Source organism: Cornus florida, unplaced genomic scaffold, assembly GCF_030987335.1.
Source record: "Cornus florida cultivar Cherokee Brave unplaced genomic scaffold, ASM3098733v1 CherokeeBrave_3.0.0_Hap2_Chr07, whole genome shotgun sequence".
Taxonomy (NCBI): Eukaryota; Viridiplantae; Streptophyta; class Magnoliopsida; order Cornales; family Cornaceae; genus Cornus; species Cornus florida.
In genome coordinates, this window is record NW_026775577.1 from 19,089,274 (window position 1) to 19,107,571 (window position 18,298).

Sequence of the window (18,298 nt, forward strand, 5' to 3'; positions counted from 1 at the left end):
AACACAATATACACTATCATTCCTTTTATTTTCTCTCTAAATCATTCAAAATCCATCCATCCGATGAAAAAAGAAAGAATTTAGATAGTTATCCCTCTAAATACTTCATCTGCTATTATTTCAAAAATGAGAATATTTACAGAGAAAGAATAATGAGTGAGTAGTATTTTCATAATACCAAAACTACCATCTTATAATATTTTATAAAAAAATTATGATAGTAATTTAATTTTTAACCTTTATTTTCTTTCAAACAAGAATACCTCATTTTCCCTCTCACAATTTATCCAAACATAAATAAAGATTATTCTTATCATTTTTTTTTTTAATTTTGTTTTTCATATGTTTATCCAAACGAATCGTTAAACAAATGAAAATCAATGGATGGACCGGTGGGCCCATGACACGTCAACAAGACCATTCTTCTTCTTTTATAACCCATCCTCGTCAGCACCACCGACCCTATTAACCGGAAAACATTCCAGTTATTTGCTTGTCCGTCTGTTTCGCCAACCCAGCTCAGGCACACAAACACACACACATATATATAAATAAACACGAAATGTGTGTGTATTTATCGTTCATTGTCTTGAAGAAGACACGACAAGGACGAGGTCGTCGTAATGGCTTCCAGTACCGCCATTACCCGAGACGATAGCTCCGACGATGGGCTGAGGAAGCCATTACTGCACACCGGAAGCTGGTACCGGATGGGGTCTAGACAATCGAGCATTATGGGCTCCTCCGCCCAAATCATCCGCGACAGCTCCGTCTCCGTCCTCTTCTGCGTCCTCGTCGTCGCCTTGGGCCCTATCCAGTTCGGCTTCACCGTACGTAATCACCCCCTTTTCTCCCTCCCTCCCTCCCTCCCTCAATTCATTTCAATTTCCACTCTCTCTCTCTATAAATATATATATGTGTATGTTATGTATATATGCACACATATTTATGTATTTATGCAGATATAATGTTTCAGTGTTCGGCTTCACCGTAATCACCCCCCGTGCTTCATCCTTAATACATTTCAATTTCCACACTCTCTATATATATATGTATATATATGCATATTTTGCATATATATAGAGAGAGAGGGAGAGAGGAAATTGAAATGTATTAAGGGATGGAGAAATGGGGTGATTACGGTGAAGCCTAACACTATATATGTAATATATTTCAATTTCCTCTCTATATATTTATATATGCACACACATTTATGTATTTATGCAGCAATATATATATATATATATATATATATATATATATATATCAGTGAAGCTTCACTGTAATCAACCCATTTCTCTATCCCACACACATTTATGTATTTATGTAGCTCTATAAATGTATATAATTTTTTTGCAGTGTGGTTATTCGTCTCCTACGCAATCTGGAATCATCAAAGATCTTGGACTTTCCATCAAAGAGGTTCAACAGCTTTTATTTATGTGTTATATGTGTGTATAAATATGTAGAGGTAGGTTTTAATGTTGATTTTTAATGCAAGTTTGTGCGGACAGTTCTCGATATTTGGATCTTTAATGAATGTGGGCGCGATGGTTGGTGCAATTGCCAGTGGGCAGATTGCAGAGCACATTGGGCGAAAAGGGGTATGATTAAGACACGAATGAATGATCGATTCAATTCCTTGGATTTTTGTTCTATAGTTTCTGCATTGCTAATTGCTATTTGTGATAGAATGTATTTGTTTTGTTGAATTGCAGTCCTTAATGATTGCTTCAATCCCTAACATAATAGGCTGGCTCATCATTTCATTTGCTAAAGTAAGCAACTACCAGGAATTTTTTTATTTGATTAGTGTTCTTTAGTGAGTCTGGATCCCCTCGTGTGGAGTCAATCATGTGCCTTGGTCCTGTGCTTCATGTAGATTGTTAGTGCAACACACTACATTGTAGTGCAACGGATACATAAAAAAGTTGTTATTGTTGGTAAAATTGTTGCATAAGTGATGTGAGTTGTTTCTTAAGAAATGTAATGGCACGGGATGCAACATAGGAGAGGATCCGGGTTCGTTTTTAGTAACATGTCACTTGAAAGCTTCTTATAAGGTAAATAGATAAACGTGGGTTCTTTTGTTTAGGATTCGGCATTTCTCTGTATGGGAAGGCTGTTGGAAGGGTTTGGTGTGGGCATAATTTCTTACACGGTGAGCTTTAATTGTGAAGGTTCTTTGATCATCCCATTTTGAATTGTGATAAGAACATCAATGATAGTGTTGGTGGTGGTTGTACTCAGGTGCCTGTATATATAGCTGAGATAGCACCTCAAAACATGAGAGGCAGCCTTGGATCCGTCAACCAGGTTAGTTGTGTGTATTTTTTCCAAATCCAGAGACATGCTTTAGTTAAGATCCTGATTGAATGTTTAAATCAAATTGCTACAACCATTATCTTTTCCCTCATGTAGCTAGCGGTTATGATTGGATTAATGCTAGCGTATTTGCTGGGGATTTTCCTTAACTGGAGAGTGCTAGCTGTTTTAGGTAAGCCATGTATCATGTTTTGATAAAATTTTCAGTGTAAAGGGGACTGTCCAATGTTATTAGAGCAGCAAAAATCTCCAAACATTTTGAGCGGCTCTATGGTTTATGTCACGACATATGTGTTCTTTCATGCATGCTTTATTGGTTATATGGCAAATGATGATGAAATAATTCGTAATATTTCACTTCATTGACCTGTAAGGAAAAAACAAGTTGCTCTATTTTTTTTATATTTATAATGATACTTCTTAATTGTTAATTTGTTAATGGAATGAGATCCTAATGGGGTTGGCTTGATATAGGTACAATTATTGGACTAGTCTCACTCTTATTCTAGAAATAATATTTTGATTTTGGAACTAAATTTTTGAAAGTAAACATGAGACCCTACCACAAGAATGATATTATATATTAAAAGTAAGTAAAACCTTGCATCTTCTCTTAATTTATTTATTTGATATTTGAACAAAAACTTTTATTTATTTATTTATGTGTAAAACAGACAAGTACTTATTTTTGAGACCTTGAATGATATTGTCTTCTAGTCAAGCTATTGTCCAATCCCTTCCTTTTCTTTGTGGTCCATTAAAGACATTATGTTTGACACTCTCTTGGCGGTGAGCAATTATGCAAATCAACTAGCACATGCTTAATTTTTTTTCTGGTTACGGAATTCCCACACACTCCTTCTCTGATGTCATGGCCCTGTTTGGCTAAAGCATTGGAGCAAATTTCAATTGAATGAAGCAGTCAAATTCACTTCATTGACCATGGCTTTGCACTTGCCAAAGATTTGCCTATATTTTCCATGTACCATGGCATTATATCTCAAAGTGACTCTTCTCAGGATTGAAGATTTAAACTTGTGTTCTCGCGCTTGACATCCCCATTTTGCCATTGCACCAAGATTTTACCTCTTCTTAAATTAGTCATATAATTGCTCTCGGGAGAAGTATAATACATTCTACATATTTTTATGCTGCTGCATTTACCCACCAATATGATCAGTTATTATGGGCTCACCATTATAATCTTTCACAGTCAATAAGCATCTTTATAGTTTTTCTTAATTAAGCCATCAAACTAAATGTTATTTTCACGATACTGAGAATCCATCATATTTGACTCATAAGTTTGCAAGCCTTTTTTTCACTTCTTTTTCCTTCCATTGTGGGACGGTTAGGGTCAACATGTAGTAGTTGGTAAGAAGAGACAAAGTATGAACCCTTGTTACGCTGCTTGTGCTCATTGAAATGAATGTTATTATAGCTCCTGGTGAATGTTAGAAGCTATAGTTGCCTCCAATTCATTGGGTATGTGAACCCCTATTCCGGTCTGGTCCGGTATGGAATGAACTTCTAATCTATAATCTAATTATGATTTTTATAAGATATCGTATAAGAATAGTGGTCAGAATTTCTTCGAATATGTTCTTGAATTCATTCGGGATGTGAGCAAAACTCAAATTGGAGAAACACAATGAACAAAAATCTCTTGGATCTGTTGGCCATGTTGTGATTTGAACTGCACTACCTAGCAAGAAATTATACTGGATTACATTTCTGTTTAAACTATCTGAATATAGTTGTCCTACTTAGTCAGGGAGGCTTATTCTAAGTTTGTCGGTTTGGGAAATTTTATACAGTTATTGTGAAGGATATGCAGATTTTTCATGTTCCATGGATTCATGTATAACCTATGTTTAAAATTGAGTTTATTTTTATTTTACCAAATATGCTTTGAGGTGGCCTACTTTGACAACCAACCCCAAGATGTGAAGCATTTGACAATGTGTTTTCTAATGAAATACTTAGCTGCATTAATTGTCTTAGTTGCATTAATTAGGTCAAGAAGGTAATTTCTCTTTTCTTAGCTGCATTAATTTTGTCTTACATGAAGATCCATAATACACTAATTTGGTCTATGTCTTGACTCCGTGGATCATGCAGCAAACCTACTAACGATATAAGTCACATGTGATGTGAGCTAAATTTAATTGCATATTATTGTAATATAAAAGAGTGGAAGGAAAGATCTGTGGTCGACCGGATTCAATCAGGATCAAAGCAAGGATGATGACAGACTGACAGTAATGAGTCTTTGGTTGATTTTTCTTTAGGATTAAAATGCCTTCCACGTTTGATCAATTAACCTAAGCTTTGCTGACGAAGTAGTACATTCCTTAAGGATATATTGGGCCTATACAGTTGTTACTTGTTTTTTGACCATAAGGTTCTTTGATGTAATAGATTGTTTATCGTGTTATGTAGCACCGAATTGATTGAACATAACATATTTAATGGGTAAATTGATAGTCAGAAACATGGGACTGATACACCCCATTTGCAGGAATTTTGCCGTGCACAGTGTTGATACCTGGTCTATTTTTCATACCAGAATCTCCTCGTTGGTTGGTAAGTCATAGCTTAATATCATATGGGGTTTGATTAGTTCTTTTTTATGCCGAAATTTTTTCATCATTTATAATGATGTCTCTAGGCTAAAATGGGAATGACAGAAGATTTTGAAGCCTCTTTGCAACTTTTAAGGGGATATGATACGGACATTTCCACTGAAGTGAATGAGATCAAGGTATTGATTTAAAATGTTACCAGTGTATTTATTGCAATTCAACCATATTCTTCCCAACAGTTTTCATTTTCTCAACTGAGTTACCAACCATTTCTGAATGCTGAAATTCCAGATGTCATTTGTCTCTTTAGACTCTTCATTTTGTTACCATGACTTCCTATAAATGCACTTTCTGCAGAGATCTGTGGCATCAGCAAGAAAAAAAGCTACCATTCGGTTTTCTGATCTTAAGAGAAAAAGATATTGGTATCCCTTGATGGTACAATTCTTTGTTTGAAATTCTGGTTTTCATTTCTTCAATTTAAGTTTAAATGTCCTTGAAAGTTCAAGAACACCAGAACTTCTTTTTCTTTTTTATCAGTGTTGTGCCAATAATATATATTCTGCAGGTAGGAATTGGATTACTCTTCCTCCAACAACTCAGTGGTATCAATGCTGTTTTATTCTATTCCAGCAACATTTTTGAATCTGCTGGTAGAAGCACTCTTTTCACTTCAAATTTCATTTTTAGCATTCATTGAAGCTTTGGTTTTCTTCTTTTGTTACATGATTATTTTGAAATGTCTAATTTCCATGTCTGATCTTGCATAAGATTGATATCATAGATATGTGTTATGGAGGACATGTTGTGCAAGACATGTACATCGTGTGTTAACATACTACAAATCAACAGGTGAACACACTCAATAGTTCAGTCGGTGTTCCGCAGAATACTTTGCTTTTCTTTTTTTTCACATGATCCAAGTCATTTGGATAGTTATATCACTGCAAGGCGCGGAAGAAGAAAATTTTGAAACTTCATCATCTGTACCCTCATGTCCCAGGATTTAAGAATTAGACTATTGCGAAAACTAGATGTGCTGTTCCACACAACATCTGCATAGGATATGGGGACTATCAGATGTGAGTAATTGTCAAGTGTCGGACATCCCTAGTCACGAATTTTAGGTTATGGGTACTCGGCTTCAAATGTGTCCAAAATTTGGATACGGGTACGACGACACGTTTAGCATACTTAAAAACATAATGCACTGCATAAATGAGGAAGCATACTATTATTTTTAAAATACCCAATAATAATTTAAATTAAATGAAACTTAATGGAATATGGTTAAATAGAGATTCCACCTATCTCATAAGTAGGAAACCGGAGGTCACGGGTTCGAATCACAGAAACAGCCTCTCCCATGCGGGGGTAAGGCTGTATACATCTGACCCTTCCCAGACCTTGCATTGGCGGGAGCCTCTAGCCCTTTCATAAGTAGGGAACTCTTCTAGGATATTAAATTGGAGTAAATCTTCTTCTTCAGTCATCATAATTGGATCTAGGTGTTCAATTTAGATACGTGTACATGACACATATTCTACACGCATGTCCATGTCTCCTCTTAGATGTAATTTTTTAAGTCATTTTTAATTACTTCATCCCATGTAAATTTTGGTTGGCCCCGGTCTCTTAATTATAGGAAAAGAACTCTTTTTCTTCTAACTGGAGCATTTTCGGGTCTACGTTGTATACAACAATACTGCCTAAATCTACTTGTCGAATTTTATCATTAGCAGGCACCATTCCTAGTTTCTCCTCACACGCTCATTATTTATCTCATCTCATCTAGTTCCTCCTTTCATCCATTGTAGCATTCTCATTTGCTCTTGCTTCTTTTTCAATACCCAAGACTTTGGGCCATACAATATACCTGGCTTAATATTCGCCCTAAAGAATTTTCTTTTAATGTATTTGATATATGTTTGTTGCATAGGATACAACTAGCTTGCCTTCATTTTGTCCACCCCTAATTTTGTTGCTAAGGCTTCTTTAGAGGTATCTAATAAAATTATATCATCTGCAAATAACATGTACAATGAAATGTCTTCTTGGATGTCTTTTGTTATTTCATATAACATTATTGTAAATTAGGTATCAAGTTAACACTACTCTTTGGTGTAATTATCAAGTTAACACTATTCTATCTCATTATCATGGTTCAGCGAACTCGCCGGTTCGCAGCGAATTTTTGGGTCCCGATACCAAGTCTCACCGGTATATCAGTGAGGCCCTTAATTCACAACCGAATTGGCCCATTCCATCGAACCAACCGTTTTTGCCGGATCTGTGGTACAACAAATTATTATTATTCTTAAACAAAATGAAATGTGCTGGAGAGATTCTAACCATTACAACTCTCAAAAGCCAAGTGCCCCATCCGCTAATTCACATGGCCCTTTTGTTATTTATACCGAAACACTTATATTTATAGACCTCACATTGCCCTTTCGTCTTGGTATAACCGTATAAGTACTGAAACAATTATATTTATAGACTTTTGTGATATTGTGGCCCGAATTTGGTGCTGGGTCCGACCACCCGTTGGATGAGCTTTGTGTGGGCCCAATCATTTTGACCCGTTTTTTGCTCATGGGTCGTGGACCCTAATTAGTCTCTTGTAGCCCAATATATAAGGGCGCTTAGGATTTGGAGTGGTGTAAGAGAGAGACTTTGAAATTCATACAGAAACAGAGTGAGGGGCTGAAAACTTGTAATCTCCGATTTTACATATAGTGAAAACTTTCGCCAGATCCCAACCGTGGACATAGGCTGTTGCCGAGCCACGTATAAATCTGTGTTCTTTGTGTGGCGTTTTTAATTTTCTGTCGTGATTCTTGGTTGAACTTGGATTCGTTTCGTTTGTCATAACAGTATATATATTGATCATACAATATGCCAGAAGTATTCATTTCACCCATCTTGTTTTTAATTCTACATAACAAAATTGTTTTCCTTTTGGTATCTTTTACCCTCAATATTCACTATATCCCTTGCATAGATTTCTAGTTTTACTAGAATTAGATTCTATATATTCAGCTATAGTTCTTTTGTCTTTAACCCAATTGATATAAAACTGACTCCATATCTCTAATTTAGCCTTATCCCTTTTTTAGTTTTATCAATTAGATAAATTTCATTTGCAAATAGGGTACATTGTAGAACCTAATCCTTAGTTGTTAAAAACTGATATTTGGTGTAAGTTTGCGAGAATTGAAAATTCACTTTCTTGTCTGTCAGTTGTTCTTCCTATAGGGAACGAATTGAAAGTCAATAGAGATCATGCTAAGGTGCTTCTTTTATTTTTTTCATTAAAGGCACTCAAGAGGGGAGTGCTCCCAAGAAAAAACTCAAAAAGCTCTGACGGCCAACTGTAATTTCAAGCTATCGACAAAATCCACCACAGATTTACAATTCCGCCCATTTAGCCAAAAGAAGTGATTAGTTGCAAATACTGACACCATGGTAGATCTCTCGGGTGAAACTAAACTGATATTACAGTTTTTGTTTCAGCTCTTCCTTTGTGCTCATTTTATGTTTAAGTCAAAGTAAGATCTATTACATATATAAATATGAATGTAACAACATGTTGAAATTGGGGACTTCGAAAAAGATAGAGCCAGAATGAGTGGAAGCTGAAACTTTTAAAAGCTGTAAAGGTCTGAGGGTATATGGGAAGTGCCTAAATTAAAACATCAATAGGATTCTTATAACAAGGATTTCTATAATCTAGACAATCAATATGGGAGTTAAATGTTTTGCATGAGAAGAGTTATTTTGATGATAACTTTTCTTTAAACAAAAAAGGGTTCTGTGTAGGAACTTTCTTAGGGTACTTTAAAATGTACTGCCTTTTGGAGTTGCTACATCGGCTGGCTGTGGGAGATCCGAGGTGCGGTACTTTTATTAGAGACTTCTGATTTTTCGGGGCTTAGTCTTTCCTTGGAAGGTAGTGTGGCGTACCAAAGCTCCCCCAAGGGTGGCTTCTTTTTGGTTGGACGGTAGCTTTGGAGAGGATATTGACGATTGATAAGTTGAGGCAGAGAGGTGTGAGATCATCGTTAATTGATGTTGTATATGTAGAAGGGATGTGGATTCAGCTGATTATCTTCTTTTACATTGTCCATTAGTGAGGGATGGATTGTCCATGATTTTATCTCTTTTTGGTATTCATTGGGTTATGCCGAGTTCCACGAAGAGCATGCTTGAAGCTTGGTGAAGGTGTTCTGTTGGAGGTCAAGCTCAAGATGCTTGGAGGGTTGCGCACCTTTGCTTATGGTGGGGTTAAGGAGAGAAAGAAATAGGAGGTCCTTTGATGGTGAGGAGGCCCCTATTTGGGCGCTCAAGTTCTCTGTCCTTAGATCTTTATTCTTTTGGGTACAAGGGAGAAATTGTAAATTGTCAGAGGATTTTGTTGTTTTTGTAGATAGCCTGAAGTTATAGTGGCCTTCTTGGCCTTTGGGTAGTCAAGATGCGCTCTCCTTTTGAGCACTTTTTAATGAACTTCTAAGAAAATGTATTGCCTTGTGTTCTTGTTTACCTAGACTACAAACTGTTCTCTAGAGAATGTATTGTGGTTTTTTCACGAGAAAATCATGTGTCTTACAACCTCTAAAAATAGAAGTTCAGACTCACAGTTCTTGATGGCAGCATCTCCTATCACATTGGAGGTTGTTGCAACTAAGATCTAAGAGCTCACAAAATATTATATAAAATACACAAATAAATGTGTGTATGTATATGGACATACATGTATGTATGTCTCTGTGTGTGCAAAAAGATAGAGGAAAACAAAACCTTCTTGAAGTCATCCCCACAAACAAGGGAACTTAGAATACCGAAAAGAATAACATGCTTACAAAAGAACTAAAGAAACCAAATGAAACACAAATATGGATGGAACTGAAGCAGCAGGGACCATGTGTGAGGAAAAGCATTCAACATTGTGAATATTTGTGTTAAAGTTCCTAATAAGCTAGGAATTTTTCCTTAAAATTTTCCATACCTTTGTTACCAGTGGAAAGAATTACTACACTCATAGGTTTGGGCTTGTTCTCGCTCAAATCATACTAAAAGCCTTGAGCTTGACTTGGACATAGCTCAAGCCATACGTCTTAGGTTAGATGATACTTTGGCGTGAAGAAGTAAGATTGATGCCATCTCTGCTCAAGTTGCTGCCCAAGTAAACAATTTCCTCCTCTTCTTCTTCAGATTATAGTTTGAGGATTATATCAGATTATAGATTGAAGACAAATTCTGAGTATCGATGGATTCTTAAAAATGTATCATTACAAACTTTTAGTATGGTAAGTGATTAGGATTTGGAGAAATATGTACCATGATAAATAGGAATAGTGGATCTACATATGACCTAGGGGATCCGTATAATAAATTGATTATTAATTGAACATGTTTTAAATTTTTAATGAGTTTGAAATTGAACATGTTGCTGCTCGGCTGATCGAGGCAAGGGTCGGTTTATCCAATGAGACCTGGTATGTAAAGAGCATTGTGAAGCGATAGCTCCTCAATGCATAGAGTTTATGTTTGGCTGATGGAGAAGAGAGTCACAGATCAATCAAACCAAAGTTGTGGGCCAATCCAAGGATGACCAAAAACTTAAGACCAATTGAACCAAGTGGACTGATCGAGCTTTTTCAAGATTGAATTTTTACGAGCTTTTCTATTCTAAGTAAAACTCAACCAGCCAATTATCTATTCTAAATAAAACTTTGATTTCAGATTTGTTCAGTCCATTACTATAAGAGGTTTAAGGTAAAAGACACAGTCATTAGACTGGCTATCTTATATCAAGCAGAGTGTTGGTTCTTAGAAAAGAAACAAGAACAACTTGTTCATGTGACAAAAATGTGAATGCTAAGATAGATGTTAGTAGTGACTAGAAGAGATAAGGTTAATAACCAAAGGAGAGACATTAGGAGTGACACCAATTAGTGTGAAAATAGTAGAAAGTAGACTTAGGTGGTATGAACATATTCAACACAAAATAGGAGATGCACCAGTGAGAAAATGAAGATTGATTTATATAGAAGGTAAGAGACAAAGAGGTCGACCAAAATCAATATGAAATGAAGTAATAAGAAATGATTTTTTAAAATTAAATCTAATAAGTGAAACGGTCTAAGATGACAAGAGTGGAAAAAGAGAATCCATGTGGCCGCCCCTGTTCATACGGGATTAAGTCAAGGATGATGATGATGGAGGTTTTGAAATCTTAAACACATGAATCAGCTGCGATCAACTTCTCATATTATCTACTCCACTGGAGTGCTTGCCCACGGTGATGAGTTTGTGAGGAGCAGGTTATCAACTGTGGAGAGTTGCAAGTTGTGAAGAACGATATCATTGATGTTGAGAGCAGCTGTAGGTGATTTAAAAGTGGAGTCTAGAACTGGCAAGAACTATACCTCGTTGGAATTCAACATGAAATGATCCTGAGGAAGATTCTGTAACTTGCAATACATTATACTAATTTTTTGAATTGGATTAGCTGGACAATGCCCATGATTTTTCTCAGTCAGGTTGATAAGATTCTTTATTAGCGGGGCTTCTCCAGCAATGCACCCTCATTTAAGATGCACATCTAAGAGATACAATGGGTCTCATTGCACAAGGGGTGTGCCTTATGTGCCATATGCTTTGAGCCTAGGATGTTGAGTCTTTAACATAACCTCGGGAAGTAATTTTGATGTGCCATCCACATTATACTAGATTCTGGGATTGGAACTATTGACCTCCTTTTTTATGTGACGCTGAATGTCCCCTTTTCTCAGACAGTGTCGTATATTCACATTGAGTAAGTGTTTATGATACCTACACCTTCCCAGCTCGAGGAAATACTAAATTATGACCTTTTAATGAATGTTGCTGCCACATCACCTTTAGTGAGTTTGCCTTTGTCATTTTGCAAAAGAGTAATATAGTACTCCACTCCCTTCAGCCTTTTTCCAGAACAGCTCTTAGTGCAGTAAGATGTCACTTTATCATCTGCTATTCTCTTCTTACTAAGTAACTTTTCTGATGTCTCCTTTTGATTCTCAACTTTGTTGCTATCTATGTTGGAAGTTTGGATTGTCTTAATAAAGCTCATTATATGATGACGTCTATACTTGTTTATGCATTGATTCTTCTGGATTGATTACATAATCAAGTGTCAAGATCTCCTTGATGAATAGCTTATGTTTTGATATATGAGTTTGATGGTTCGCCTATTACATATTTACTTTTTCCTTCCATGTATGAACTCTTTGTTTATCAATTAAAAAAGGGCAAACTCAATGCACAAGGCTCCCGCCATTGTGGGGTCTGGGGAGGGTTAGATGCACGCAGCCTTACCTCCGCATGCGGAGAGGCTGTTTCCTTGTTTCGAACTTGTGACCTCAACCTTACCTTGCGCCAAGGCTCGCCCTCTCTTTGTTTATCAATGTTGGATTTTAAACTGTCTTTCCTTTAATTAAGAAGTGGCTTTTGTTTCACTATTTGAGTCTGATGGTTCTTTTGCTCTCTCAAATTTGTATAGGAGTTTCATCTAGTAATGCTGCAACATTTGGACTCGGGGCTATTCAGGTAAATATGAACCATTACATACAATGTGATTATTCGTGCACAAAATATTCTGATCACGTATCAGAGCCTTCATTGATGCAGGTTATTGTCACTGGAGTTACTACGTGGTTGATGGACAAAGCTGGTCGCAGGATTCTTCTTATAGTGCGTTTGAGCCAACGTGTCACTTGAGATTTCATTATCTGCTAATATAAACAATATTTTAAATCTACCATCATTTTTTACAGGTGTCTTCATCCATAATGACTGGTAGTTTCCTCCTTGTTGCAGTTGCATTTTATTTAGAGGTTCGTAATGATTTAGTCTGTCCAGGTTTTCTATTTTAGTATTTTATTTATTTATATAAAATTCTTGACTATCTGCTCCAAGACTTCTAAATTTCTTCATCTACATCAGGACTCCTCTCGACATTTTTTTGTTTGTTGTCTTCATTTTAATTTTAATTTTTCTTTTTCACTGAAAGCAGGGTTTTGTCTCTGAAAGTTCTCATGGCATTTTGGGAATACTGTCACTTGTTGGACTTGTGGTATGCATTATTTCTATATAATCTTCTATTTCTTCTTTTCCTTTTCATCTCTCTCTCTCTCTCTCTCTCTCTCTCTCTCTCTATATATATATATATATATATATATATTATATGTGATTGTGGGTGCAACTTTAAGCTATAAAGGATGTTACTGAGCCTGTTTATTAACTATTTTCTCCCAGGCTCTTGTGATTGCCTATGCTTTGGGAATGGGAGGTATTCCTTGGATTATAATGTCTGAGGTATGCCAAGATTAAATTTATCACTTAACATACAAAAGTAGACCTTTATAATTGTTTCTGGGACATCAGACCTGAGGCTTTGTATGGCAAACAATTAGATCTGAAAGTCCCGGTTTCACTTCTGCCACACTTCACCAGTCGTTCCCTCATCTGGGGTAGTCAATTCACCATAGATGTTCTTTCTTTTCCCTTCTCTTTTGTGTACCTTTTTCCCGTTCGCTTCCTATAGCCTCCATCTGACCATTTACTCGCCAGCGTCTTGAAAATCTTTTGTGACTCAGAAAGGAACATTTGAATTACTTGCTCAAATATATACATCAGACTGATTTTATACGTATGCTTACTTGAATGGTTTTCCATATAACTTGAACCTCTAGATTTCATCGAGTGCAGGATTGTCTTAGTGTCAATTCACTTCTCTATTTCATTGAAATAGTTGGCATGAAACACTACTTTCTTCTACTGCTCTTACATTTTGAGTTGGTCATCTCAGATACTTCCGGTCGATATCAAAAGCCTTGCTGGCAGCACAGCAACATTGGTAAATTGGCTAACATCATGGATTGTTACAATGACAGCGAACTTACTTTTGCACTGGAGCAGTGGAGGTTCTCTCTTTCACTCTCTCCGTCCTTTATTTGTGTGTGCACGCGAATGATTATGTGATTAAGTTATACTGACTTAATGGTACTTCTCTAACAGGGACCTTCACCATTTACACCGTAGTTACAGCCTTTACTATTGTATTTGTGACACTATGGGTCCCTGAAACCAAAGGAAGAACTCTAGAGGAAATCCAGTGGTCCTTCAGATGACGTTGTTGAATAACATATATATCACTATCTAGCTTTCAAGTAAATATCATTTGCCAGCATTGTGCAGGTGTAGTTGCTCCCATGTCAACCCACATTTGTGATATTCAAGGTTGCTTTATGTTGTAAATGCAAGTAAAAAGGAATGTAAAGAAAATAAAAGGTGATCCATTCAGTTCATCTTCACAATATTTTCACCTCCATACAAGACACGAGCAACTTTTAACCATAAATAATAAACCCCTATGTTTCTACTAATTCCAAACAATGCTACAGATAATGTGCGTAAATAATGAAAAATGTAGGATGAATTTGCTACTTTTGGGGTTCATCTGTGTGCAGGGAAGCAAGGAACTGCTTGAGACATCTGTTGTAGACACAGGGACGTTCGAGTTGAACCAGGTGACCTGCTTTCTCTATGCCTTGGAGTGTTGTTTCATCTCCTAGTTGCCTGTCATTGCATCAAGTAAATCTTTCATTATAAATTACCATGAATTTCAACACTACCCACTTCGGGACCATTTTGGTGTTTAAGTATAACAAGTGAGCAATTTTATTTGATGATCAATAGATGAAAAACATGGCCTATGGCTTGAATGTCTCAGTAGACTTACTCTTTCATATTTTGGGCAAGCTCCATCTTGAAAATCTGATCATTCTCCCCCCATAGAAGGTGTATTCTCTATACGAAAAGCACATCAAGAAGTTGAGCAAAGGTAAATCATTTTGTAGATCATTTTGTTGAGAAGGTTGACGAAAAAGAAACTTAACAGAGGATATTAGGTTGTCTTGCTTCTTATACAAAATGCTGATTACCTGTTGAAAATTTGGGATGGTGGGATCTTTGTTGGTAACTATCAAACCTTCTAGTAGTTCACCCCTCTCCTTTCTGTTGTTGAACATTACCTGCCATTAGTAGTTGATATCAGATCAGCTCTTGAAGTTTTGGTCTGATATTGTCGGAGAAAAATTTGGTGATGATGGTGAAGAGTTATGGTTATACTGTCCTGTTTTTAAGTGTATACATTTTACTTTTCTCTTTCTTGTCTAATAGACTACTCCAAGAGAGAGGTTATTAGCATGTGCACAACATGGTGCTGTGCATAGGGGAAGGATGTAGATCACCCCATATGGGGTGTGGTCCCCACAGACAGCGTGGAACCTACCTCATATGAGGTGATCTCCACCATCTTCTGTGCCTGGCACCGTGCTGTGGACAGGAGAGAATCTGGATTCGGCAATGTTGGTAATGCATTTTGTCACAAGGGCTTTGTAACAAGAATAGCTCTCCATTAACACTCTGATCCTACATTTTTAAAAGGATCTTCCTCCTATTCCTAGGTGACTTAGACAATAAATGCTGTAGTGTTAGGTGGCATCAAAGTTGCAGATGCAACTTGCGAACCACTTTTGGTCAGGTCCAAATCTGATTGCTTTTTGACATAGATAGTAGTCAGATTTAGTTAGGTTTAGTTAGATTTAGTTAGGTTTAGTTGCCACACAAATTAAAGTACACATTGTTTATTTTAAGTGGTGGTACCAATTTGGTCCAGCTGTCCAGGCTATCAATACGCGCGCGCACATATTATATATGTAAGTTTATAAGTGGAGATTAAATAGGACCATAAGACAAGGTGACCTACATACTTAATTTGAAGGTGATTGGCTTGATCATAGGCTTGCTTAAGATCCACTTGTGAGATAAATGAGTCAAACTTGATCATTATCATTTGAAACAACGTAGTTTGATCCAAGCTCAACTTTAGGATTGAAAAGTCGCTCAAGTTATTCCTTAGATAAATGAAAATGGCCTCGTTAATATAGAAATCTGCTAATTTTTAAGCTGGGTTTGGGAAACCTAGCTATTGCTAAATGCCCGGGAATAGTTAGATGTTCGTAGTCTTAGCTTGGCTTACGGAAAAGCTGTTTTAATGTTTTTGAATGACTTTCAAGTCACAATAGAGCAACTTTAATTTTACCTTTATACTAAGGAAACCTAGCTACAGTATCTGAAACTTGAAAATCATGGAAAGAGAGAGGCTCATATAATGGTTAACAAACCTCGAGAAAATCCTTGTGAAGCCGATCGGGGAACCAGAGCTTTTTGTGAGCAGCAACAGAGAGAAGTGCCTTGAGACCCTTCACGGAGTTGGGCAACAACAGCTCTGAAGAAGAGGAGAACCCGAGACCATGAAGAGTCTCACTGCTGATCGAGTCAGTCATGGCCAAAATCGAACCAGACACCACAAGGGATCGAACCAAGTCCGGATACAACTCAGCCATCTTGAAAGCCACCATTCCACCATAGCTGAACCCGACCAAAGTACACCTCTCAACCCCCAGCTTCCTCAGTCCCTTCATTAAGCACTCGGCCTGGAAAGCTGGTGACCGGTCCAGGCTGTCGGTGATTGAACCTCCGAAAAAGAGGAGGTCGGGCACGTAGACGGCGTAGTTTTTGGTCAGGGAGCCGACCTGGAACTGCCATGTCACAATGCCTTCGGCTGCAAAGCCATGGATGAGAACAACGACAGGTTTGTTTGGTTTGGTGGTGGTGGTGGTGGTAGTTGTGGTGTCGTCTTTGCTTTTTGGGGTTTTTTTTATGGTTTCATTGGGGACCCAAATGTTCATGACTGTGCCTGGATTGATTTCTACTGTGTGGGGTGTGACCCCAGCCATCTTCATCAGTACATGCATTAATGGCTTCTGTGCTGCTACTAAGTTCACCATCTTTGTGTATGTGTGTGTTTCTATTTGTGTGTGTGGCTTGAGGCCTGCACTCAAGAACAGAGTGTTTTCTCTCTATATGTGTTGTGCGTGGATTGAGGCATGCACTGAAGGATAGAGTAATTTTATAGGTAAGAGGGAAGATAGGATTGGTGTTGGGTTGTTAACTGTCATGATTGTCCAGCCCTTGATGATTCGATCTGTTGATTTCATTATATAGGTTTAAATTTTTTTTTTTTTTGGGGTGGGGGGAGAGACGAGTGACAACACACATTAGAGAGTTGTCTTATACGATGCTAATCAATCACAACCTAGCATCCAAGTAAATGTGTCAATTTTACAAAAAGAAAGAAAAAAAAAAGAAAGAAGTTTTCTTAACCCTCTGCATTAGGTGATCAATGTAAAACAAATTTGAAAGCTTATTAGTTCCCTAAGAACATGGTTAAGACTTATTAAATCAGAATGACATGCTCTATTTTTGTTTTAGTAAATGGGACTTTTTTTTTTTTTAGTAGGTAGAATTCATCTTGAATTATGATCCTTTTTTGGTACCATATGATAAGATTTACAAGTCCTTTACAATAGGGTGTGTTCGGTTGCATAGAATTGGAGTCTTGGAATTAGAATTTGAGAAAACCAACTAATAAAATTGAACAATTTTTTTTTCAAATTTCACTAATTTTAAAGTTCCAATTCCATACAAATGAACACATCTTTAGTGGAGAAACTCTTGATATAAAAAAGTTATATATAGTTGAATTATTAATTCAATCAACACGTTTTAAAGTAAATTTGCTTCTTCTTTTTTTATAAGAGGAGTATTTTTTTTTTTTTTACTTGGATTTGTAATTGTGATGACATGAATTTGAGCATTCACTTTGTACAAATGACACTATTTTGGAATCGAATTGGGCAAAAGAAATGAGTTTGTCTATTTTACTGCAAAATTGCAGTATTTTCTTCTTTTCTAAAGCTGTAATCTAGTAATATTTTCTTTATCTTCTAAAATAAAAGGTCGAGAGCTTACATTTCCCTAGAGACCAAAAAATAATAATAATAATAATAATAATAATAATAATAATGAAGAACAAAAATAAATTGTGATTCCGTTAGAGACCCCCAAAAAATGATAATAATAAGTGTGTGATTTTCTTGTCATTGTAAAAATAAAGAAAAAAGAGGAAATATTCTCCTCTCTAATGGAATAGTACATAATATTGGTATTTTAATAAACCAAACATTTGAAGGTTTTTGTTCTTGATTCTGCTTTTTCTTGCACGAAATCCTTGTTTGTTGTCTGATTCTATTGTTTATGTATTTGGTTAATTGATGACTTTCTATATATATATATATATTACAAAGTGGGTGAGTTTTGATCAACAAAACTGCCTACTCTCAGAAGACTCAGATGTGTGTGACTGTGTGTGTGGTGGAGTTGGTGGCAGTGGGTACGAGGAATGTGTTTTGTCAATGCATTGATGTGTGCAATTCTTC

At 36.5% G+C, this 18,298-nt stretch overlaps 2 protein-coding genes across 2 annotated transcripts; one reads left to right on the forward strand and one right to left on the reverse strand.

The window, feature by feature from the left end:
* The first annotated feature begins 459 nt into the window (after positions 1-459).
* Positions 460-14,122, forward strand: LOC132266696 (sugar transporter ERD6-like 6). Its single transcript, XM_059767663.1, has 18 exons — positions 460-830; positions 1,360-1,422; positions 1,515-1,604; positions 1,719-1,778; positions 2,096-2,161; positions 2,251-2,316; positions 2,422-2,497; positions 4,847-4,911; positions 4,997-5,089; positions 5,268-5,348; positions 5,479-5,563; positions 12,454-12,500; positions 12,582-12,644; positions 12,728-12,787; positions 12,967-13,026; positions 13,209-13,268; positions 13,762-13,876; positions 13,971-14,122. Exons 1-18 carry the CDS (start codon positions 624-626, stop codon positions 14,081-14,083), a joined length of 1,470 nt encoding a protein of 489 aa, XP_059623646.1. The 5' UTR covers positions 460-623; the 3' UTR covers positions 14,084-14,122.
* Positions 14,123-14,228: 106 nt separating this feature from the next.
* Positions 14,229-17,056, reverse strand: LOC132266697 (uncharacterized). The gene is made up of 4 exons (XM_059767665.1): positions 16,142-17,056; positions 14,897-14,986; positions 14,695-14,762; positions 14,229-14,531 (listed from the first exon to the last, which is right to left on the reverse strand). Exons 1-4 carry the CDS (start codon positions 16,805-16,807, stop codon positions 14,396-14,398), a joined length of 960 nt encoding a protein of 319 aa, XP_059623648.1. The 5' UTR covers positions 16,808-17,056; the 3' UTR covers positions 14,229-14,395.
* Positions 17,057-18,298: the final 1,242 nt, after the last annotated feature.

Excerpts from the sequence above, each read along its gene's own strand:
- LOC132266696 (XM_059767663.1), top strand. The coding sequence starts at position 624 with ATGGCTTCCAGTACCGCCATTACCCGAGACGATAGCTCCGACGATGGG. Across the intron at positions 1,605-1,718 it reads AGCACATTGGGCGAAAAGGG|TCCTTAATGATTGCTTCAAT; the intron begins GTATGATTAAGA and ends GTTGAATTGCAG. Across the intron at positions 2,317-2,421 it reads GCCTTGGATCCGTCAACCAG|CTAGCGGTTATGATTGGATT; the intron begins GTTAGTTGTGTG and ends TCCCTCATGTAG.
- LOC132266697 (XM_059767665.1), bottom strand. The coding sequence starts at position 16,807 with ATGGTGAACTTAGTAGCAGCACAGAAGCCATTAATGCATGTACTGATG. Across the intron at positions 14,987-16,141 it reads TTCACAAGGATTTTCTCGAG|GTAATGTTCAACAACAGAAA; the intron begins GTTTGTTAACCA and ends TACTAATGGCAG. Across the intron at positions 14,763-14,896 it reads CCATCCCAAATTTTCAACAG|AGAATACACCTTCTATGGGG; the intron begins GTAATCAGCATT and ends CTTTTCGTATAG.